This window comes from Nyctereutes procyonoides, unplaced genomic scaffold (genome assembly GCF_905146905.1).
Source record: "Nyctereutes procyonoides isolate TBG_1078 unplaced genomic scaffold, NYPRO_anot_genome, whole genome shotgun sequence".
Lineage (NCBI taxonomy): Eukaryota > Metazoa > Chordata > Mammalia > Carnivora > Canidae > Nyctereutes > Nyctereutes procyonoides.
Genome location: NW_026575036.1, coordinates 25,694,643 through 25,720,522, shown reverse-complemented (window position 1 = coordinate 25,720,522; position 25,880 = coordinate 25,694,643). Strand labels below are relative to the sequence as shown.

At 41.2% G+C, this 25,880-nt stretch overlaps 1 protein-coding gene across 1 annotated transcript; it reads left to right on the top strand.

Annotated features, from left to right (window-relative positions):
• Positions 1 to 6: 6 nt before the first annotated feature.
• Positions 7 to 25,880, top strand: LOC129505518 (olfactory receptor 10AD1-like). Its single transcript, XM_055318530.1, has 2 exons — positions 7 to 62; positions 24,932 to 25,880. Exons 1-2 carry the CDS (start codon positions 7 to 9, stop codon positions 25,878 to 25,880), a joined length of 1,005 nt encoding a protein of 334 aa, XP_055174505.1.

Below are 25,880 nucleotides of genomic sequence, written 5' to 3'. Positions count from 1 at the left end.
TCCAACATGGAAAGAGTAAAGAGCTTGGACATTGTCAATTCCGCCGTCACCAAAAACCAAGGGTAAACCAAGGGAACGTCAACAACACTTCTTAGATCTATCAGAGAATTAAAGGCACAGGGGAAAGCACCACCCCAAAAACTGGGAGACAGGTGAACCCAGAAAATGACAGCTTTCTGGGAGTAGAAACTGTAACTGGAGACTGGTCAGAATACTTAGAGGGGCATTGACTACTTATTGGAGACTGGGAATGGGCTAACTTCAGAGATAAAAACTCCGAAGGGCCTGCCCTTCGTGGAACCCTCATAGATTCATGAGTTTTACTTCCAGCAACTTCACCAGATTCTCATGATGAAGATTAGGAAAAAATCCCCTTGTGATCAGCAGGGAGAAGGGACAAGCTAACCTTTAGAAAGAAGCCCAGAGAGCACTGTCTGGCCTCAAGGAAAACTATCTTATGAGATCCTAACGAATCTAGGGAAGGATTCATGAGACACAGACACAGAGACACACACACACAGCACTGAGAAAGACCATTGAGTGTTACAGCCCACGGGTACAGGCACACTGGAAGACCTAATCATAGGACTATGGAATGCTTCTGCTCCCCTTTACCTAACCACCACATCAATATGATGGAAACTTTAAAAGATCACAGCTGAAAGAACTGCAATGCTCAGACCCTATTTAAAGAGCCTAAAGGGAAACCAAAAAGGATAGCAAAGGAGAGAAAAACAAGGACATGAAAAGAAATGTGAACATCTGAAACCACAGATATAGCAAGCATTAAAGCATTTGTTAGTCTAATGCCTAACAAAATTTCCCACTAAGTGCCTATTTACGTCAGTTCCTTTTAACTGATAGCTCATGTCAGGGTTTCAACAACAGAATGATTATGATACTAATTGGAAAATTTTACAAACCCAAAATTAGTATTGGAACTAATTATAATTTTGTGGGATATACTTAGAGCAATGTTCTCTTATTAGGAAAAAAAGTGTTAAAAAGTAATAAATTAGGCTACCAATTGAATCACAGAATAATAGACTGTGCAAAGAATATAGATGGATAAAATGCATATAATATATTGATTCAAACAAATCTAAAGATTGATTAAATTGTTAGAATTAGTAGTTTTTCAGGTCTGTCGCATGACTGATAAAAAATAAACATACTTAAACAATATTAAGAATGAAAGCACAGAACTCAAAATCTCTCTCTTTGCAGATGACATGATACTGTACATATAACACCCAAAAGACGCTACCCCAAGGTTGCTAGAACTCATATAGCAATTCGGCAGTGTGGCAGGATCCAAAATTAATGCCCAGAAATCAGTGGGACTTCTATACACTAACAATGAGACTGAATAAAGAGAAATTAAGGAGTCAATCCCATTTACAATTGCACCCCAAAGCATAATATACCTAGGAGTAAACCTAACCAAAGAGGTAAAGGATCTATACCCTAAGAACTACAGCACTTCTGAAAGAAATTGAGGAAGACAGAAAGAAATGGAAAAATATTCCATGCTCTTAGATTGGAAGAATTAATATTATGAAAATGTCAATGCTACCCAGGGCAATTCACATATTCAATGCAATCCCTATCAAAATACCAAGGACTTTCTTCACAGTGTTGGAACAAATCATCTTAAGATTTGTGTGGAATCAGAAAAGACCCCAAATAGCCAGGGGCATATTGAAAAATGAAACCAGAGCCAGGGGCATCAAAATGCCAGATTTCAAGTTGTACTCCAAAGCTGTGATCATCAAGACACTGTGGTACTGACACAAAAAGAGACAAACAGAGCAATGGAACAGAATAGAGAATCTAGAAATGGGCCCTCAACTCTATGGTCAACTAATATTTGACAAAGCAGGAAAGACGATCCACTGGAAAAAGGACAGTCTCTTCAATAAATGGTGCTGGGAACATTGGACAGCCACATGCAGAAGAATGAAACTAGACCATTCTCTTACACCATACACAAAGATAAACTCAAAATGAATGAAAGATCTACATGTGATACAGGAATCCATCAAAATCCTAGAGGAGAACACAGGTAACACCCTTTTTGAACTTGGCCACAGCAGCTTCTTGCAAGATACATCTATGAAGGCAAGGAAACAAAAGTAAAAATGAATTATTGGGACTTCATCAAGATAAAAAGCTTCTGCACAGCCAAAGAAACAGTCAACAAAACTAAAAGACAACCTATAGAATGGGAGTAGATATTTGCAAATGACATTATCAGAGAAAGGGCTAGTATCCAAGATCTAGGAAGAACTTATTAATCTCAACACCAAAGAAACAAACAATCCAATCATGAAATGGGCAAAAGACTTGAACAGAAATTTCACAGAGGAAGACATCCACATGGCCAACAAGCACATAAGAAAATGCTCCGCATCACTTGCCATCAGGGAAATACAGATCAAAACCACAATGAGACACTACCTCACACCAGTGAGAATGGGGAAAATTAACAAGACAGGAAACAACAAATGTTGGAGAGGATGTGGAGAAAGGGGAACCCCCTTGGACTCTTGGTGGGAATGTGAAATGGTGCAACCACTCTGGAAAACTGTGTGGAGGTTCCTCAAAGAGTTAAACATAGAACTGCCCTACGACACAGCAATTGCACTACTGGGTATTTACCACCAAGATAAAGATGCAGTGAAATGCCGGGAGACCTGTGCCCTGATGTTTATAGCAGCAATGTCCACAATAGCCAAACTCTGGAAAGAGCCTCAGTGTCCATCAAAAGATGAATGGATGGGATCCCTGGGTGGCGCAGCGGTTTGGCGCCTGTCTTTGGCCCGGGGCGCGATCCTGGAGACCCGGGATCGAATCCCATGTCGGGCTCCCGGTGCATGGAGCCTGCTTCTCCCTCTGCCTGTGTCTCTGCCTCTCTCTCTCTCTCTCTCTGTGACTGTCATAAGTAAATAATAAAAAAAAAATAAAAAAATAAAATAAAACTCTAAAAAAAAAGATGAATGGATAAAGGAGATGTGGTCTACATATACAATGGAATATTAAAAAAAAAACAATGGAATATTACTCAGCCATTAGAAACAACGAATATCCACCATTTGCTTCAACTTGGATGGAACTGGAGGGTATTATGCTGAGTGAAATAAGTCAATTGGAGAAGGACAAACATTATATGGTTTCATTCATTTGGGGAATATAAAAATTAGTGAAAGGGAATAAGTGGGGAATGAGTGAAAACATCAGTAAGGATGACAAAACATGAGAGACACCAAACTCTGGGAAATGAACAAGGGGTGGTTGAAAGGGAGGTAGGCAGGGGTTTGGGGTGACTGGGTGATGGTTACGGGGGGGCACTTGACGGGATGAGCACTGGGTGTTAGCCTATATGTTGGCATATCAAACTCCAATAAAAAATATACAAAAAAAAAAGAATGAAAGCACAAAATTACAGATGTTACCGAATGAGTTATAAGAGGCCTTCTGTTTCTGATATTGAGGGACCAATGTAATTTAGACCAACTACATCACTAAGAACAACAAAACCTGTCAAAAATGTTTTAAAACATCCACGTGATGTCACTAAAGCACTAACTAAAAAGGAATGGGGAGATCTGCATTTGAGCATATCTAGGAAGAGCTGATAAGAGGGTTAGTAAAGTGGGAGATATGTCATAAAGAAGATGAAGGAAAGAATGGATAGAGCAAATACAATATCTGAAGAGATATTTTGCCAAATCTGAAGATCTTGGAAATCTTTTTTCCAAGATTTTTCCTAAACTGAAGGACATCACTTCACGGGTTAAAGAGGCCCTAAGTGCACCCAATGTATATCATTTATAAAAAGAAATACACACATGGGCACACCATTAGAACTCCTGAAAAAGAGACAAAGAGGGAAAATTTAACAGCTGCCTGAAGAAAAGAAAAATTCCTTTCAAAAGAAGCAGAATTAAGGATACCTGGATGTCTCAGCAGTTAAGCATCTGCCTTTGGCTCAGGTCATGATCCCGGAGTCCTGAGATGGAGGCCCACATCAGGCTGCCTGCATGTATCCTGCTTCTCCCTCTGCCCATGTCTCTGTCTCTGTCTTTGTCTCTCTCTCTCTTATGAATAAATAAATAAAATCTTTTTAAAAACAACAAAAGACACAAAAGAAACACAATTAGATTGACAGCTGTCTTCTCAACAATAAAAGTCAAAATTTAAAATTATCTTATAAAAAACTCCACTGTAGTGGACTAGAGAGGAGCTGGAAGTCAAAGATAACACTCTAGCAGGACTGGAAAAGAGCATGCATCAACATTGTGAACTGCCTGTGGTGGCCATGTGGCCAGGACCTATGGGCAGCCTTCAGAAACTGACAGCAATGCCTGACTAACAGCCAGGAAGGAGGTAGGTACCTCAGTGGTACAACTGCATAGAAATGGCTTTTACCAACAACCAGTGAGCTTGGGAGAGGATCCCAAGCCTCAGATGAAAATCACAGCCTGGCTGACAGTTTGATGTCAACCTGGTGGGACCCTGAGCAGAATACCCAGCTAACCATACCCAGACTCCTGACCCAAGGAAACTGAAAGATAATATATTTGTCTTGTTTTGAGTCCCTGAATTTGTGGCAATTTGTTACATAGCAATAGACTAATAACACAAGCTTCCGAAATTCTAAGATAATCCTATGAAAAATTTTATGACATTAAATCTGCTTGGATAAATAAAAAAGTAAAGGAAAAATATTATTTTCATGGGTGATGAAATGAAAGAAACATAACACACTTTTAATCATAAAGCTAAGTGATTAGCTTAGGAATACTTCATAAAAATGAAGACGCAAAGAAATAGACATTCCATGCTCATGAATTGAAAGAACAAATATCAATAAAATGTCCATTCTGCACAAAGCAATCTACACATTTCATGCAATCCCTATCAAAATACCAACAGCATTTTTCAGAGAAGTAGATTTTAAAAATCCTAAAAATCATGTGGAACCACCAAAGACCCCAAATAGCAAAAGCAATCTTGAAAAAGAAAAGCAAAGCTGGAGGTTTCACAATTCCACACACTCAGCCACTGAGCCCCTCATGTGCCCCTGAATTAGGTGTTAATTTGAAAATGGTGGTGGAGGTATATGGTGGAGTTCAGAGAAGAAGCAATCTGCGTATTTAGAATGAGTCAGGACAACAGCATCAGAAACTTCAACTTTATAGGAGTCCAGGCCCTCCAGGAGTACATAAAAGAGCATTAGAGATTGAGGGGATGTGAGGATGACTGCAGTTTTCTTAGGTTTTGCAGAATCTAATTCAGTGCTGAGAAGGCTGGATCTTAGAAGAGCAGTGGGTGGATAAGGAGAAAAAAAGTTCTTCAGATCTGAAGAAAGGAAGTGTGATCAGGGAGTGGTAGAGGATGCTGGTTAGGGGGGGAGCATGTTATCAAGGGGAGCATGTGACTGTGTGTTTACCACCCTATTGACATCATTTAAAAAGTTGACTGGAGCAGAGTGGGTACTCACCCAATGTTTATTATTGTGTTGAATGCAGCATAATGGTATGAAAAAGTATTTCACTGGGGACACAGGGAGCGCTGCCTACATCATCAGAAACCCTGGCTAGAAAATTATTTCAAAATAAAATTGATAGACTAGAGTTAAAAGGCTTCAGGATTTGAAGCTGAGGACATGGGGATAATGATACTTCTGGGCCACTTTGTCTATCATATGATCAGGTCAATGGACCAGAACTTTCGTGGGAAAACATGAGACTATTCTATACACCAGGCCACCTGCCATGGACATAGCCTCACAAGGGAGCATTGGAGTGAACTGGTATGAGACTATCCCTGGAGATCCAGTTAGAATGGTAATACCTCACAAAGTTAGTTATCGGCCTTATGACACTTGGCTCCTCACAGTAACCGGTTAGAATCTCACACCTGCCTGTGTGCATATACTCCTTGCCCTGTAAACAAGCTTCTGGTTTGGAGCAACATTCACTGCACCCTCACTCTGTGACTGTGGATCCCTCTTCGGGCCTGAGATCAGCACAGCCAATGTCATCGCCTTCATTTACCAAAGCCCATGGAGAAGGTCAGTGAACGTGCTCACTTCTGCAGTGAAAGCTGACCCTGACTTGGATGGCATCCTTCAGAGATTAATCCCCCTGGTTCCCTCAGTGACCACCTGTGTTCAGATGCCACCAAGGGTCTGCACACGGAGGCCATAAAGGAGACTCCATTAACCTCCAGCTTGTCCATTTCTCCCTCTCTAGTTGCCTGCCTCTGTCTCTGCTTTTCTAATTCTCTCCCAACTACTCTGTTCTCTGAATCACCCCTTTGAGTTTCCATCAGGCTCTCAGAGTCTGCCCAGCAGTGCTCATGCCTCTGGATGAGGGGCACATGCCTTGCATGTGCTTGGTGGGGCCAGTCTGATTTGCAAAGACCCATCTCTAACTGATCCAGAGAGGGAGACAATCCAAAAGGTCAGTCTTTCATTTCCAGAACTTGAGGGAGTTCTGGAAATGAAATCAAATACCTGGCTATTTGATTCTGATTCCAAATGACCAGGGAGCTATGCCTAGCCTGCCTAGTCACCCTCTCAGTCTCTTTTTCCACCTTTGGCTTTTCTCCTCATTTATTCTGTGCCATGATTTGGGTCCTTAGTTCTCTGTCTCCTGATGAGCTTCTCTCTGTCCTTTCCCTGCAGGGCCACCTGTTCCTAACTTTTCCACATATACACCGTTTTATGACATGTGAAAACTTTTCCTAGTTCCTTCTCTCTATTGCAGTCTCTCTCCAGTTCTCTCTTGGGCTTTAACTTTTTTCCTTTCTTGTTTAGTGTGGGTGGGATGTCTCCACTATGTCTAGGACTACTTTTTCTCATTTCTTCCTTCTCTCAACCCTTCCGCTTGGTGTCTGTGCATGTTGGTATTACCTGGTATTTTGCTTTCTTGTTCCCTGGAGAAAGAGAGGCTGATAAGTGATTCAAGGATGATCCTCTCTTAGTGACTGTGCTCCAGAGCTTGAGGCTGATGTTTTTGCAATGTTTCTGTAAGCCGGATTAAGAGTAAATGGGACTCAAATATTTGGGGGTTAAAACTGAGTCAGATGGAAAGATCCTCCTGACAGAGAGAGGCAGGAACCATTAGGAATAAGGAGATCCTCCTCTTTCTCATGGTTTCTGCATGTGAGAAGTTGGCCAGATGTTTACAGTAGTCCTTGCACATGTGAAGTGAAACCACAGAGAGAGGGAGAAGAAATAGAGATCACATCTAATGTTTTTTAATGTGCAATATATGGCAACCTCTAATTACATGTTATTTTAGCTAATCCTTATTTTATAGGAGAAAAAACTTGTGACTCAGCTAGCCAACTGCACATTATAAGTGACAATGCCAAGATTGAATTTCAGGTATGCTTGCCTCTAAAGTTCCTGTCCTTAGCCCCTTACCCTCACTGCTTCCCTATAAGGTGAGATACCAGGTTCCAGATATTTGTGATGTCTAAATATGTAAGTATCCACCTTTTAAAATCATCCATTTTTTAGTCTAGGAATCCTTCTGACTTCAGCTTTTTTTCTTTTCTATTCTATCAGTACATATTTCTCTCCCTCCTCTCTCTCACGATCTCTCACTTTTTCTCTCTTTCTTCCCTAAGGTCCTTAGAGTCATTCCAGATTTCTTTCTCGAAATTTAAAATGCAAATTAACTGAGATTCACTAATACCACAGAACAGCTGAAATTACCTACTCTTCCCATGTTGAATAATTCTTGATTACTAAAGTCTCCTCTTCAATTTCTTATTCATCCCTCTTTGGACATATACACAGGCCCTCAACATTCAGGGAAGATCATTAGGCATACCTTTGCATATCATTTCCTCTCTCTTTCCCTTGGTTTTTTGGTTGTTTTTAAGTTTCCATATGGCAGGTGACTGCATTAAGGGAAAAGAGCAGTACGTGTAGTCTGGTTTCACTATAGGTTCTAATGGGACAGTAAGTTCACATTAGGGCTCAGATAGTGAATGGAGAAGGCCAAGGGAGAGCAAGTCCTATGGGATGGAGACAGGCAACATATGGAGTTAGAACTTCAGCTATGATATGAAATTGAGGTTATTTTTGGTAATTCCATTATTTATGGTGTCTCCCATTAGTTCAGATCAATAGGAAGGACCTTCTGGGAGAGCATGTAACCTACATTTACCTTTTGCACATCACAGGAATCTAGCCCATCACAAACACCTGCCATGCTCAGCATTGGCACATGTATAACATGTGTTGGCCAGGCCAGGTCATTGTCACGGACTGCAGGCACTCCAGAGAGCCTCAGGTTCAGAGATATAGGGAGAGATAGAAGTGTATCCAGGAGCAAAGAGGTAGCTGAAGCAAAAAGAAGGCAGAAGACTAAAAAACAATGAGAGAATTTAGAACATTTCTACAATTTACCTCAATGGGCTAAATCTCTGTTGTGGGCCAGTAATGACCACACCCAGTGAGGAGCAAAGAGACTACTCAGTGTCCATCTCACTTAAGAAAAAGAGATATTGGAATGGACTTAAAATAGAAAAGAGGGGAAATGGTAGGTCTATAGAAACACTTCTGCAGTGAGTTTGTTAGACATTGACATGGGTTGCTAAGTTGTAACAGAGTTGCCAGCAGAAGAAGCCCCCAGGGACTCTCAGTGATGATTGGTTGTCCTTAGAAATCACTTACATCTGTCTTCCACATGCCTTCTCAACCATGGATCCATATGCTTTGGTCTACACAACATTGTTAGGTCCTCCATGGCAAAAATCTGTTACCGTTGCCTTCTAATTTTATTCCTAAATTCCTCAAAGTTCATATACATGTGTTAGTGAAAATCATGGCATTCCAAAGTTACCTCTCAAATCTGAAAATCTTCAAAACTGCCACAATTACCGGCATTCCCAAATAATGTGTAAATTCAGAAGGAAAACCAAGGATATCTTTCTGGCCATGTAAGGATTTGTTTCTATTTTCTAATGATGGAGCTGATGCAGTAGGATGCAGAGTAAGGCCTGGCAGACAATGGTTCTGTCTTACAAGGTCTTTCTAATTACACTTTTTGCTCCTGGTGAACAGGCTCACTGTAGTTTACTGTCTCCAATATTTCTGATGTGAGATCCCACCTAGCTAGATACAACTACTTGGTCCCTCTGCAGATAGGTAGCAAAATCTTCCAAACGACTTTAAGTTGTGCATCTTCCTGATCTCTGGTTGTGGATGTCTCACTAACAAAGAGCTCTATAGATCCTGGTTGCCATTCTCTTTTAGCAAGGCCAAATCCAGGGTTCACCCTCATTCCTTTCTAGAGGTTTTCATCATGTCTATATCTTTGAAAGATTAATAAGCCTCCTTTGGCTTTTTCAAATCTGATTTCTTTTTTTTTAAAGATTTATTTATTTATTTATGATAGACAGAGAGAGAGAGAGAGAGAGAGAGAGAGAGAGAGGCAGAGACAGGAGAAGGGAGAAGCAGGCTCCATGCCGGGAGTCCCACCTGAGACTGGATCCCGGGACTCCAGGATCGAGCCACGGGCCAAAGGCAGGCACTAAACTGCTGAGCCACCCAGGGATCCCCTCAAATCTGATTTCTAAATCATCATTGTCCCTGTTAGTTAGAAATTGATTACCCCCTTTACAGTGAACCTTACCTTGTCTGAGCTGGAATCAGGAGGGTGGATGCCATTGCCTTCTTCCTGAAGGCTGCCTGTTCATCTAATTTTATTAGGAGATTTTTCAGCCTGGGTCTTAGCTCTCAGTCTTGAGAAGCAATGGAAATCTTCACTCAATTTCCAAAGAAGCCCCAATGAGTTAACATTTTTTATTTTATAAATTTGATTTCAAATTTATTGGGTATCGGCCAGTATAGAGTTTGGTGCCTCTAATATTTATGTGTATTGTCCAAGTGGGGACAGGAATTTCAACCTTTTTATTAAATATTGATGAGAAACTGGTTTTCATCACTGAATCTATCCTTTGTATCACCATAATCACATATCTAGTAATAATTCCATTTACTAAAAGAACACCTCTTTAGGGGCACATTCTTTTTCCTAAAATCTTCTTCAAAGATTAGGTATAATTTCATTTGGTTTCAGACTTTCTTTCTTTTTTTATTTTTTTTTATTTATTTATGATAGTCACAGAGAGAGAGAGAGGCAGAGACACAGGCAGAGGGAGAAGCAGGCTCCATGCACCGGGAGCCCGACGTGGGATTCGATCCTGGGTCTCCAGGACCGTGCCCTGGGCCAAAGGCAGGCGCTAAACCGCTGCGCCACCCAGGGATCCCGGTTTCATACTTTCTAGGCTTAATCCATGTTCCTGTTTAGATTGGCCACGTTTTCTTTTATACAAATGCACTTGTCCAAGAACCACCTCTGAATCTCTCAGTCATTAGCAGATATTTTTTCTTGAACCTGATATTTTTTTCTTGCTATACATATTTTGCCTGAGTATTTCATTATTGTATTATTCTGAGATATCACATATTTTATTGAAGCCCTAGTGGAGCTCTTAACTATATCATAGTACAGTTAAACTGTGAAATATATCTACCTTCAACTGTACTGCATGCTCTGCCAGAACGTAACAATGCTTAGAAATACATTTATACATTTTTAATTTGCAGATTCAGTGTTTAAAAGGCTTCAGGCATTTGGAGCATTACTGACATTTAAAACTGTAAGTGCCTTACTAATATTTTTTATTTATCCAGAGACCTGGAAGAGAAGACTTTAGATTTGTTGAGCACTTTCCCTAGTACAAATACTGTTCTGTGTGATTTACATATATACATGTTTACATACACTCACATTTTTTACATTATTTTATTTAAATTCATTTTGCCCACATATAGTATAACACCCAGGGCTCATCCCATCTAGTTCTCTTCTCAGTATTGATCACACAGTTACTCCATCCATCCCCCCCACCCCCCGGCACTTCCACAAACTTTTGTTTGTTTCCCAGAGTTGGGGGTCTGTCATGGTTTGTCTCCCTCTCTAATTTTTCCCACTCAGTTCCCCTCCTTTCCCTTATAATCCCTTTCACTATTTCTTTCCTTCCACACATGAGTGAAACCACATGTTGATTGATGTATTCCACTCAGCATAATACCCTCCAGTTACATCCACATCAAAGCAAATGGTGGGTATTCATCTTTTCTGATGGCTGAGTAATATTCCATTGTATATTTATACCACATACTTTTTTACGCAATAAATATATGTATTGGTTTATGTAATATAAAAGTCCAGAGTAAGATCTTGAGTGTATCTGTGTTCAATGTACAAAAGTTGCCACCATGACTTTTTGTTTCCTCTTTGTTTCTCTTTTCATCCTTTGACTCTGACTCCCTCTATGTTGACTAATTTTCAGAGTATCCCATTATGTTTTTAATCCACATTTTTCCAAATCCAAAAGGAAAAAAAGAATGCTTTCTCTCTGTCAAGAGATATTTTTTTTGAAAATTAATTGAGATATTTAATAGACAGTGCAAACCATAATTTCATCTGAATATAAATGTATGCACATGTTTCCAATGAGTTATCTATCAGTTATCACAAACAGCAACAAGGACCTTAGAGCTATGTTAGAAAAATGTATAGCTGGGATTTAACTCTACAATCTCACTTGCTCTCAAGAGAACACCATCCATTCCAAATTAGTGTCACAAACTCCAAAAAGTCCAGGGGAGTAGGAGTGAGGGGTAGGCAGAGTGGTAAACACAAGGCCCAGGATCAGCTCTGATTTATCCTGATACATTTGGCTTTCCCTAAGGTAACGACTGGGAAAAGGGTGGTAGACCAGACCTCAAAATCTGACCCTGGATCCTGGAGCCCTAAATGGTTATTTTGACCGGTTTTATTATTTTTTTGTATTTTTTGTTGGAGTTTCATTTTCCAACATATAACACTCAGTGCTCATCCGGTCAAGTGCCCCCCTCAGTGCCTGTCACCCAGTCACCCCATCCCTCCTCCCACCTCCCCTTACACTACCCCTTGTTCATCTCCCAGAGTTAGGAGTCCCTCATGTTCTGTCTCCCTCACTGATATTTCCCACTTATTTTCTCTCCTTTACCCTATAATCCCTTTCACTATTTTTTATATTCCCCGAATGAATGAAACCATATAATGTTTGTCCTTCTCCGATTGACTTATTTCACTCAGCATAATACCCTCCAGTTCCATCCATGTTGAAGCAAATGGTGGGTATTTGTCATCTCTAATGGCTGAATAATATTCCATTGTATACATAGACCACATCTTCTTTATCCATTCATCTTTTGATGGACACCGAGGCTCCTTCCACAGTTGGGCTATTGTGGACATTGCTGCTATAAACATCGGGGTGAAGGTATCCTGGCGATTCACTGCATCTGTATCTCTGGCGTAAATCCCCAGGAGTGCAATTCCTGGGTCATAGGGCAGTTCTATGTTTAACACTTTGAGGAACCTCCACACAGTTTTCCAGTGTGGCTGCACCAGTTCACACCAACAGTGAAAGAGGGTTGCCCTTTCTCCACATCCTCTCCAACATTTGTGGTTTCCTGTCTTGTTAATTTTCCCCATTCTCACTGGTGTGAGGTCTCATTGTGGTTTTGGTTTGTATTTCCCTGATGACAAGTGATGTGGAGCATTTTCTCCTCTGCTTGTTGGCCATGTGGATGTCTTCCTCTGTGAAATTTCTGTTCATGTCTTTTGCCCATTTCATGATTGGATTGTTTGTTTCTTGGGTGTTGAGATTAATAAGTTCTTTCTAGATCTTGGATACTAGCCCTTTCTCTGATAATGTCATTTGCAAATATCTTCTCCCATTCTGTAGGTTGTCTTTTAGTTTTGTTGACTGTTTCTTTTGCTATGAAGAAGCGTTTCATCTTGATGAAGTCCCAATAGTTCATTTTTACTTTTGTTTCCCTTGCCTTCAGAGATGTATCTTGCAAGAAGTTGCTGTGGCCAAGTTCAAAAAGGGTGTTGCCTGTGTTCTCCTCTAGGATTTTGATGGAATCTTGTCTCACATTTAGCTCTTTCATCCATTTTGAGTTTATCTTTGTGTGTGGTGTCAGAGAATGGTCTAGTTTCATTCTTCTGCAGGTGGATGTCCAATGTTCCCAGCACCATTTATTGAAAAGACTGTGCTTTTTTCCAGTGGATCGTCTTTCCTACTTTGTCAAATGTTAGTTGACCATAGAGTTAAGGGCCCATTTCTGGGTTCTCTATTCTGTTTCATTGATTTATGTGTCTGTTTTTGTGCCAGTACCACACCGACTTGATGATCACAGCTTTGGAGTACAACTTGAAATCCGGCATTTTGATGCCCCTGGCTCTGGTTTTATTTTTCAATATGCCCCTGGCTATTCAGGGTCTTCTCTGATTCCACACAAATCTTAAGATTATTTGTTCCAACACTGTGAAGAAAGTCCATGGTATTTTGATAGAGATTGCATTGCACATGTAAATTGCCCTGGGTAGCATTGAAATTTTCACAATATAATTCTTCCAATCCAAGAGCATGGAATATTTTTCCATTTCTTTCTGTCTTCCTCAATTTCTTTCAGAAGTGCTGTAGTTCTTAGAGTATAGATCCTTTACCTCTTTGGTTAGGTTTACTCCTAGGTATCTTATGCTTTGGGGTGCAATAGTAAATGGGATTGACTCCTTCATTTCTCTTTCTTCAGTTTCATTGTTAGTGTATAGAAATGGCACTGATCTCCGGGCATTGATTTGTATCCTGCCACATTGCTGGATGGCTGTGTGAGTTCTAGCAATCTTGGGGTGGAGTTTTTTGCATTTTCTACGTACAGTATCAAGTCATCTGTGAAGAGGGAGAGTTTGACTTTTTCTGTGCCAATTTGAAGCCTTTTATTTCTTTTAGTTGTCTGATTGCTGAGGCTAGGACTTCCAGTACTATGTTGAATAAGAGCAGGGAGAGTGGACATCTCTGTCATGTTCCTGATCTTAGGGGAAAGGCTCTCGGGCTTTCCCCATTGAGAATGATATTTGCCGTGGGGTTTTTGTAGATGGCTTTTAAGGTGCTGAGGAATGTTCCCTCTATCCCTACACTCTGAAGAGTTTTGATCAGGAATGGATGCTGTATTTTGTCAAATGCTTTCTTTGCATCTGTTGAGAGGATCATATGGTTCTTGTTTTTTCTCTTGTTGATATGATCTATCACGTTGATTGCTTGATGAGTGTTGAACCAGCCTTGCATCCTGGAGATAAATCCCAGGTGGTCATGGTAAATAATCTTCTTAATGTACTGTTGGATCCTATTAGCCAGTATCTTGTAGAGAATTTTGGCATCTGTGTTCATCAGGAATATTGGCCTATAATTCTTTTTGGTGCTGTCTTTGGTTTTGGAATTAAGGTGATGCTGGCCTCATAGGACGAGTTTGGAAGTATTTCATCCCTTCCTATCTTTTGGGACAGCTTTAGTAGAATAGATATTTTTTCTTCTTTAAACGTTTGATAGAATTCCCCTGGGAAGCCATATGGCCCTGGACAAAAAACTCTTGGGAGTTTTTTGATGACTGCTTCAATTTCCTCCCTGGTTATTGACCTGTTTGGGTTTTCTATTTCTTCTTGTTCCAGTTTTGGTAATTTATGGTTTTCTAGATATGTGTCCATTTCTTCTAGACTGCCTAATTTATTGGTGTATAGCTGCTCAGAATTCATTTTTAAAATCATTTGTATTTCCTTGGTATTGGTTGTGATCATTCCTTTTTCATTCGTGATTTTATTAATTTGAGTCTTTTCTCTTTTTAATAAGGCTGGCTAGTGGTTTATGTATCTTATTAATTCTTTCAAAGAACCAACTCCTTGTTTTGTTTATCTTTTCTACAGTTCTTCTGGTCTCTATTTCATTGAGTTCTGCTCAAATCTTTATTAACTTTCTTCTTCTGCTGGTGTAGGTTTTATTTGCTGTTCTTTCCCTAGTTCCCTTAGGTGCAAGATTAGCTTGTGTATTTGAGTTTTTTCCAGTTTTTTGAGGGATGCTTGTATTGCGGTGTATTTCCTTCTTAGGACTGCTTTTGCTGTATCCCAAAGATTTTGAATGGTTGTATCTTCATTCTCATTAGTTTCCATGAATCTTTTTAATTCTTCTCTAATTTCCTGGTTGACTCTCATCTTTTAGCAGGATGCTCTTTAACCTCCGCGTATTTGAATTTCTTCTGAATTTCTTCTTGTGATTGAGTTCTAGTTTCAAAGCATTGTAGTCTGAAAATATGCAGGCGACAATCCCAATCTTTTGGTATCAGTTGAGACCTGATTTGTGACCCAGTATGTGGTCTATTCTGAAGAATGTTCCATGTGCACCTGAGAAGAATGTGTATTCAGTTGTGTTTAGATGCAAAGTTCTGGAAATATCTGTGGTATCCATCTGGTCCAGCATATCATTTAAAGCTCTTGTTTCTTTGGAGATGTTGTGCTTAGAAGATCTGTCATTTGCAGAAAGTGCCATTTGAAGTCTCCCAGTATTAGTGTATTATTACCTAAGTATGTCTTTACTTTGGTTATTAATTGATAGATATACTTGGCAGTTCCCACATTAGGGGAATAAATATTCATGATTGTTAGGTCTTCTTGTTTGATAGATCCTTTAAGTATGATATAGTGGCCCTCTTCATCTCTTACTACAGTCCTTGGGATAAGCTTTAATTTATCTGATATGAGGATTGCTACCCCTGCTTTCTTTTGAAGACCATTTGAATGGTAAATGGTTCTCCAACCTTTCATTTTCAGGCTGGAGGTGTCCTTAGGTCTCAAATGAGTCTCTTGTAGACAGCAAATAGATGGGTCTTACTTTTTTATCCAGTCTGAAAGCCTGCCTCTTTTGATGGAATCATTAAGCCCATTCACTTTCAGAGTTACTATTGAAAGATACAAATTTAGTGTCATCGTAATACCTATTCAGTCCCTGTTTTTGTGGATTATTTCTTTGAGATTCTTCTTTCTCTTACAGGGTCCCCCTTAGTATTTCTTGCAACAGCTGGTTTGGTAGTCACATATTCTTTCAGTGTCTGCCTATCTTGGAAGCTCTTTATCTCTCCTTCTATTCTGAATGAGAGCCTTGCTGGAGAGAGTATTCTTGGCTGCATGTTCTTCTCATTTAGGACCCTGAATATCCTGCCAGCCCTTTCTGGCCTGCCAGGTCTCTCTGGAGAGGTTTGCTGTTAATCTAATATTTCTCCCCATACAAGTTAGGGATCTCTTGTCTCTTGCTGCTTTAAGGATTTTCTCTTTATCTTCGGAATTTGCAAGTTTCACTATTAACTGTCGAGGTGTTGAACGGTTTTTATTGATTTTAGGAGGGGAGTTCTCTATCTCCTGGGAAGAACTTCCCAAATTAGGGAAGTTCTCAACGATGATTTGTTCAAATATACTTTCTGGCCCTCTGGCCCCCTCGGCACTCTCTGCAACCCTAATTATCCACAGATTTTTCCTTCTGAGGGTATCATTCATTGCCTTTAACCTTTCCTCATGGTCTTTTCATTGTTTTTCTCTTTTTTCCTCAGCTTCCTTCCTACCATCAACTTGTCTTCTATGTTACTCACTTTCTTCCACCTCATTAATTCTTGTCCTTAGGACCTTCAGTTTGGATTGCATCTTATTTAATTGATTTTTTTAATAAATTAATTTTTATTGGTGTTCAATTTACCAACATACAGAATAACACCCAGTGCTCATCCCGTCAAGTGTCCCCCTCAGTGCCCGTCACCCATTCACCCCCACCCCCCGCCCTCCTCCCCTTCCACCACCCCTAGTTCATTTCCCAGAGTTAGGAGTCTTTATGTTCTGTCTCCCTTTCTGATATTTCCTACACATTTCTTCTCCCTTCCCTTATATTCCCTTTCACTATTATTCATATTCCCCAAATGAATGAGAACATACACTGTTTGTCCTTCTCCGATTGACTTACTTCACTCAGCATAATACCCTCCAGTTCCATCCACGTGGAAGCAAATGGTGGGTATTTGTTGTTTCTAATGGCTGAGTAATATTCCATTGTATACATAAACCACATCTTCTTTATCCATTCATCTTTCGATGGACACCGAGGCTCCTTCCACAGTTTGGCTATTGTGGACATGGCTGCTAGAAACATCGGGGTGCAGGTGTCCCGGCGTTTCATTGCATCTGAATCTTTGGGGTAAATCCCTAACAGTGCAATTGCTGGGTCATAGGGGATTTAATTGATTTTTAATTTTGGCCTGATTAGATCTAAATTCTGCAGTCATGAAGTCTCTTGATTCCTTTGCGTGTTTTTCCAGAGCCACCAGTAGCTTTATTATTGTGCTTCTGAATTGGCTTTCTGACATTGAATTGTAATCCGAGTTCTGTATCTCTGTGGCAGAGAGTACGTTTCTGATTCTTTCTTTTGTGGTGAGTTCTTCCTTCTAGTCATTTTGCTCAGTGCACAGTGGCTGAATGAGTAGGCTGAGTAAAGAATATCAACCATGACTTAAGTAAATTTCACCCTAGATGATTCTGATGACATCAGAGACCAGAAATTGAAAACAAAGATCAGAACAAAATAAAACAAAAGGACCACTAAAGTGAAAAACAAATTTTAAAACAAAGTAGTAAAAAATAAAAGGCCAAGAACCCCAAAGAAGAAGAGAAAAAAAGAAATGAGAAAAAATCAAAAGTACAGAGGGGGAAAAAAAGAGAAGAAAAAAAAAGGAGGACGGTCTGGGAGATGGTGGTGGTGACAAAGTAGTAGTGGAGCGAGAATATAGTCTACCTGAGGGGTCCTAGAAGCTGATCCTATTGGTTCTGAGTATATTAAGTTCTGTATGTTAGAAGATGCTCAGTCCAAATTTATATAAACCAGAAATACTTGTAGAGGGCCACAAACATTGACCACCAAAACATAAATGAGATAACAGGGGGGCAGAATGGGAATGAGGAATCTCACAGAATGAACAAGCACGTTATACCAGTTGGTTCCAGGTGCATGCTGGTCATGTTTTAGAAGGTATTAACTTCCACCATTGTAGAACAAAATGAGGCAGAGAAAACAAAAAACACAAAACAAACAAACAAACAAAAAACATATCTTGTATATCTCCCAAAATTAAGTTGAGTATGTTGAAGGGATTCTAGAGTGGAAAATATATCTAGGACCTGTAATTTGTAGAAATATGAAAGTCAAAAAGGAAGAATCTTAAAAATGAAGACCTGGTAAAGTATTATAGTCAAGGTGGGAAAAGAGAAAAAAATTGGAATTTTTTTTTCTTTTTTTTAATAATAAATTTATTTTTATTGGTGTTCAATTTGCCAACATACAGAATAACACCCAGTGCTCATCCCATCAAGTGCCCCCCTCAGTGCCCATCACCCATTCACCCTCACCCCCTGCCCTCCTCCCCTTCCACCACCCTTAGTTCGTTTCCCAGAGTTAGGAGTCTTCATGTTCTGTCTCCCTTTTTGATATTTCCTACCCATTTCTTCTCCCTTCCCTTCCAGTCTGGTATAAAAACGAGTTATACTGGAAAAAGGAAGAAAAAAAATCAAAGGAGTATCCTCTAGTTCTATATACTGTAAATCCCTTGATTTCACCTGGAGCTTTCCAGCGCTGCTGGATCAAACATTTGGTCTTCCCCTGTCCTTCCAGCTGGTCTTTTGGGGGAGGGGCCTGCTGTGCTGATTCTCAGGTGTGTGCACCTGGGGGAGATGCCCCCCCCCCGCTGGGTGCTGGGCTCAGTGGGAGCTGTTTACCCCGTGAGGCCCCTGCTCCTTGGCAGCCCCGCTCCATTCCAGGCACAGGTGACGCCAGGAGGAACAAGAACACTGGCGGCGGCCAGCTCTCCAGCCCTGGAGTCAGCTCCTGCGGAAACTACCACAGCTCCCAGTCCACACTGGCCTGGATGCTCTCAGGGTGGCGGGGCGCTGATCTAGCTTGGGGGCCACCCGGAGGCTGGAGCGTCCTCGTTGTCCTGTGCCCTCCCCGCCTCCACCTGTCCTGGGGGGAGCGCAGGACCCTGGGCTGTGTCCACCTGGAGCCCTGGGATCCGGGGCCTGTGCTGCTGGAATCCCGCTCCGGGCTGTGGCCCCAAAGGCAGCAGGATGCAGCCCCCTCCACCCAGAGCCCCCGCCTGACCCACGGGCTTCTCTCCGTGGCCCCACTGGATGCACGCTCCAGCCCTTTACCGAGATCGGTGCACTCTACCCCGGCGCACTTCTGTTAGTGGCTCCAGGAGACTGGAGTCTCCACTGCCCCCTCCTACGATTCTGCTCGATTTCCCTGCTAAATGCCTTTCCGTCTGGGAAGAATCCAGTGTGGATATTTAAAGTTCCTGCTTCTCTGGGGCTGAGCTCTCCTGTCTCAGAGGGTTTCCCGCTGGGCTTTAGCTCAGCTCCTTAGGGTGCCCCTCCCTGCTTGATTGTTTTTTTTTTTTTTAATTTTTTTCCACCTTCCTACCATGTTAGAAGCGAAAACTCTTTCTCTCTGTAGCTCTCTTTAAATCTCAGGTCGAATTTGTAGGTTTTCAGGATGGTTTGAAAGTTATCTAGGTAAATTGGTGGGGACAGGTGAGATGAGGACCCTACTCCTCTGCCATCTTGCTGGTGGCCTATACCACATACTCTTTATCCATTCATCTATCAAAGGACATCGTGGCTCCTTCCACAGTTTGGCTATTGTGGACATTGCTGCTATGAACATTGGGGCTCAGGCATTCTGACATTTCACTACATTAGTATCTTTGTGGTAAATACCCAATAGTGCAATTGATGGCTCCTAGGGTAGCTCTATTTTTAACTTCTTGAGGAAATTCCACGCTGTTTTCCAGTTTGCATTCCCACCAACAGTGCAAGAGGGTTCCCCTTTCTCCACATCCTGTCCAATATTTGTTGTTTCCTGCCTTGTTAATTTCCACCATTCTCACTGGTGTGAGGCAGTATCTCATTGTGGTTTTGACTTATATGTACCTGATGACAAGCGATGTGGAGCATTTTTTCATGTGCTTGTTGGCCATGTATGTCTTCTTTGGAGAAATTCCTGTTCATGTCTTCTGCCCATTTCGATTCTTTGTTTCTTGGGACATGCATACACATTTTTGATTGAATGAATAAATTTCCTGGTAATCTTCAAACAACCATACAGATAAATGTGTTTTCCCTCATTTTATAGAGAAAAAAAAAACAGGTTTATGGAAGTTTATTTCTAAAGTTGATGCCACTGGCAACATTAAATAATGTAGAAAGTTGGAATTCAGGTGGTCATTTATTCTACTATTCTTTCAGTAAATGTATTTGAAGACTGCTATGTGCTAGGCAGTCTTCCCAGAGATATGGATGCATAATCTCTGTGGTTATGGAGCTCATAATAGAAAGACAGAGATTAAATAGCATGTAATCAGTGTTTCCTCTAGAACTGCAGGAACAAGTGAAACTTCAGATGGGCAGAACTGGGCAAGAGTGGCAGAAGGCTTCAATTATGCAATGCGGACTTGAGGTTGGTCTTGTAAAGGCAAGATTTTGCTGAATAGAGAAAATGCATGAAGAGTGAATTTCTGAAAGACAGAAGAGCATATACAGATACTTGAAGGCCTAGACAATTATGGTGTTTGTGGGGGAATGTGAGCTGTGGCTGGACTTCAGGGTGTCTGTAGGAAAGTAAGGGGGAGATTATCTGGACTTAATATAATATGGGGGTTAGAAAAAGGGGAGTGCAAGGTGACTTTGTTGTTTCTGATTTAAAGTACTAAGGGTTCAAATAATACCATTAACTAAGAAAGGAGGTTAGGAGGAGGAATCATTGATCCTCCTGAGAACACTGATAACTATTCAGGCTGGGTGGCTGTCCTCTGTCTTTTTACTGGACCAAGTCTAATCCAGACGTGACATACTGGACTTTCATTGAAATATTCTCAAAAACCTACAGACCAGGAACCTAGACCCTGAGGCACTTGTATCATTGTTTAAAGCCCTTGTGGGACAGAAAGTTCCTCTAACTACCATTTGTGCTTGTCCTAAACTTGAATGTTTTTGTAACATTTTCCCATCAGTCTAGTCTAAAAAAGAAGACTTTGTTCTTTGTGTTCCTGTGATCATGGAATATACTTTTCTCTCCCTTAACTCACCAGCGCTGCACTTTAAGAATTCAGCATATTTATATCAGCAGAACTTTCCCTCTCAGGATCATCTCAGATATCATTGTCACTCATGGTTTCTTGTCATTTTATTTTATTTTATTTTATTTTATTTTATTTTATTTTATTTTTGGTTTCTTGTCATTTTAACCAAAGCTCTATCACATTTCTTTCTTTGAATTTTATTTCCATATATGTGATTATGCTACTGCTAATACCATTAGGGATTTTGAGGTGTCCAGCAAATAACACTGCTCTTCCCATCTAGTTCTGAATCATCTGAGCAGTGAGACAGTTTACAGGTAGAGGCTAAATAGCACCTTTATTATAACAAAGCAGACATTCCAGCAATTGGGCTTCCTAATCCAGAAGCAGAGTTAAACAGACAAACCTATTGCCCTGTAACTGACAGGACTGTACAACCACAAAGTCTCTCTAACCACGGATAGAGTCTTCTCTGAAGAAGGCCACTCACTCCCAAGGGGAAAGTGAGAGGAAAGGGATAGAAAACTCATGCTTGGTTTCTCCTAAAAACACCAATTCAGTAAGCCACTCAGTAAGAGAAAGGTCAAGAATGTTATGTTATCACAGTTTCAGCCATGTGGAAGGAAACATTGGGAATATGGAAGAACTTATTCCTTACCTACCCACCCTTAACAGTATCTAGCATTGTATTCTCTTACCCCATTAAGTCTATGATTACCCCATTAAGTCATAAGGAGTAAGACACATAAATAGTCCTACTTCCACCATCCTATTGGCTGCACCTCCAACACAAATCACTGCCCTGAAGAGAGGCTCTTAGAATTTTTGAAAAGTTATATCTTCCTTGCAAGTAGTTCTAAAAGGAATCAGAACAGTATATGTAATTAACCATTCTGAAGCCAATCTGGACCCACAGCTGAAAACTTCCTCCCTATTCCTCTCTCCTTGCCAAACTCTGCTCAACTGCATTGCCAACATAACTTACCAGAGGTTCTTCGATTAGATTAAATTAAATAATTAAATTACGATAAAAACTCATGGCGTATATGAAGTATTTAATATATTATTATGAATTTAAATGAGGTTACATACCCTAGACTCTTTAAACAAGAAACCCCAGGGGTCATGGATGGTTAATTATTTTATATCCACACCCTTGGCAGAAGAAATCCCATAATCCTCTTCTGGTTTTTAAGCAAAATCTCACAAATATTTCTAAAAGTAGAGAGACATCAATTTACATATTACTATGGCCATTATTAAGACCACCAACAAAATGATATTTTAGAGGTTCACCATTAGTTTTAGACCACTTAGCAACAATTTCTGATTTCTAGTTTCAGAAAATTCTGTTTTGGAAAACTACAAGAACAAGTTTTTTTTGTTTTTTTGTTTTTTTTATTTATGATAGTAACACAGAGAGAGAGAGAGAGAGAGAGAGAGAGAGAGAGGCAGAGAGAGAAACAGGCTCCATGCACTGGGAGCCCGACGTGGGATTCGATCCCGGGTCTCCAGAATCGCGCCCTGGGCCAAAGGCAGGCGCCAAACCGCTGCGCCACCCAGGGATCCCCAAGAACAAGTTTTATGTTATATAATAATAAGGGATTGTCTATAGCTAAAGGAATATGATTTTTTTATTATTTTCTTGCTGGTGATTCTTCAAGTGACAAGAGAGTGTGTGATTTTCTACTCAAGGTGCTAAAACTCAGCCCTGGGATAGAATTAAAAGCCCTGAGAAGGTCAAAACATATAGTATGAAAGTGGGAAAAACTATGTTTATTAATAAGTGGAATATGTGACAGTTAAAGTGCAGTACATATGCAATGTAGTAGTATTTTTTGAGTGAACATTCATCATCTACATTATGAATGTCGAAGAACTGACATGGTACCACCACAACTATCTTCCAGAGTGGACCAGCAGGTCAGACCATCCTCCGTGGACTAGTTCTTCAGACACAATGAGATTTTCTCTATTATTTGCTGCAGTGATTCAATGATAAACATCATCACCAGCCAACTCACAGAATGAGGTAGGATGTGATTTTCAAGTCATTGTCCTATTTATTTATACAAATGCTTGGCTGATTAACCCCAGTATTTACCAGGGCTAGATGCCACTTATCGCCAGGTATTCTTTCTGGTACAATGAAACATAATAAGCATTTATATACTACTATGGATCCTAGAGTCTTCTCAGATTGAGCTTCGGTGTCTTCCTGGACAGGTCCCAGTCTTGTCTGGAGCATAGCTCACTGCCTTCCCTTGCCCAGACTCTGACCTCAGCCACAACAGTCCACTGGTCCCATGATCCCAAGCCACTTCTCAGGTTAAACATTGCTCTTGGACCCCCCTGCCCTCTCTCGCCCCTGAAGAGGAGTTCTAGGTACAAGTTCTAGGGGAGCATCCCAAAGTACGGATGATGGGAATGGCCTACTGCCTTGAGGTATCAGGAAATCACCTAGAGGGATTCCAAAGTGGAAAGGAGTGACAGGAACGGGGCAGGTCTCCTCTAAAATTAAGATAGGTAACATGAAATATTTAGAGACACAGAGAAGAGAGGGGTGTCCAATCAGAGGTCACTGAATGGCAGACACCCACACCAAATATGAGAAAGGGAGAAGGAGAAGAAAACAGTGAGAAGTGGAAGTGCAAAAAGGAGGGGGAAAGACTAACACACGGGTAGAGTAAGAATGTGTGGGAGAAGGCCTGAGAGAAAAGAAAACGAAGAAGAGTGGTTGGCAGAACGGAAGGCTATACTAACCCTCCGTAAGGATCTGAGAGTGGAAGGGATCTCTCTGGTATCCTAACTCAGAGACAAGATGAAAAGTGCAAGAGAGATTAAACATGAACATAATGACTTCCTAAAAGTTGCAATAATGAGAAAAGAATATGAGAATTCTGAACGCTCATTCTCTGATAATGGGAAAAGAACAAGACTTATCCTGGAAGCAAATGGACAGATCCAAGTTTTCTGAAGGTCCATTCCAGAAATGCTGAATTTGTGCCCCACTCATACCTTTCCTTGTCTCATGGCAATGGTTGCATCCTTTCCACCCAACGGTGCATAGCCCTATGTTCCAACCTCTGTAGGAAACTGCCTCGCATTAAGGAATAATGCAAGAACTCAGAACTAGGTCCCATCTCTTGCATGCACAGCATGGGTGGTGGATGCAGCAGCACCAACCACTGGGAGAGGGAGTCTGGATAGATGGTAGATGACTGGTAAGCATGGATGTTTCCAGAGATTTGCAAATCATTCTCACCTAAGGGGCAATGCTGAAGGGGAGAATGTTATTGTTTCCTCTGAAACTTCAACCCATTCGTCATTTTAAATACATACAGTAAGGCTGAGCACTTTTTCTCCTCTAGGAAAATACATCTGTAAACATCTCCCAAATATGATCTTCTATAAGCTAACAGCCAGCATGCGGTTCCCTCAAATACTCCATTCCTCACTTTCTTAAACCTTTCCTCATTTGCCATGAGTACCAGGCCCAACCATCTTAGCCTTGCACCTCTGAACACATTTTGGAGAGTGGCTAATCCTTCAGTGTTTACAGCCCTGGGGCAGATGTGGTACTTCATTTGAGGCCTGCCCAAATCAGAATAAAGTATAACTATCGCTCCTCAGTTTTGATATTACAATTCCATGTATGCAGCCTGTGGTGACCCTGGTATCCTCACTCCCCACAACATTGCCAATTACATGTATTCCTAAAGTTCTAAAACATTTGCCACCGCTCATTGTTCTTTTATAGTTGGGTCTCTGGGCTCAAGTGAGTACCTTACATTCCCTACAGACTATCTCACCTGTGCTTTCCTGTCCTCCCTCCTCAAGCAGGTCCAAGACAGTGGCCCTAAGGAATGGCAGCACAGTGACAGAGTTCATCCTTGTGGGCTTTGAGCAGAGCTCCTCTTCCACTCGGGCACTACTCTTTGTCCTCTTCCTAGCCCTCTACAGCCTTGCCATGGCCATGAATGGCCTCATCATCTTCATCACCTGGACAGACCCCAGGCTCAACAGCCCCATGTACTTCTTCCTTGGCCACCTGTCCTTCCTGGATGTCTGCTTCATCACCACCACTATCCCACAGATGCTGATCCACCTGGTGGTCAAGAACCACAGTGTCTCCTTTGCCTCTTGCTTGACCCAGATGTACTTGGTCTTCTGTGTGGGTGTGGCTGAGTGCATCCTCTTGGCTTTTATGGCCTATGACCGTTATGTTGCTATCTGCCACCCACTCAGCTATGCCCAGATCATGAGCCGGCAGGTCTGTGTGAAGCTGGTGAGTACTGCCTGGCTCTTTGGGCTGATCAATGGCATCTTTCTTGAGTATATGTCATTCCGGAATCCCTTCTGTAGAGACAACCACATAGAAAACTTCTTCTGTGAGGCCCCCATAGTGATTGCGCTGTCTTGTGGAGACCCCCAATTTAGTCTGAGAATGATCTTTGCCGATGCCATCGTGGTGCTACTCAGCCCCATGGTGCTCATTGTCATCTCCTATGCCCGCATCCTGGCCTCCATCCTTGGCAGAGCCTCCTCCTCAGGTCGAGGGAAGACCTTTTCTACTTGTGCCTCCCATCTGACTGTGGTCATCTTTTTCTACACCTCTGCCATGTTCTCTTACATGAACCCTCGCAGCACACATGGCCCTGACAAAGACAAGCCTTTCTCCCTCCTCTACACCATTATCACCCCCATGTGCAACCCCATCATCTATAGTTTTCGAAACAAGGAAATGAAGGGAGCCATGGTGAGGGCCCTTGGGAGGACCAGCCTGGCTTAG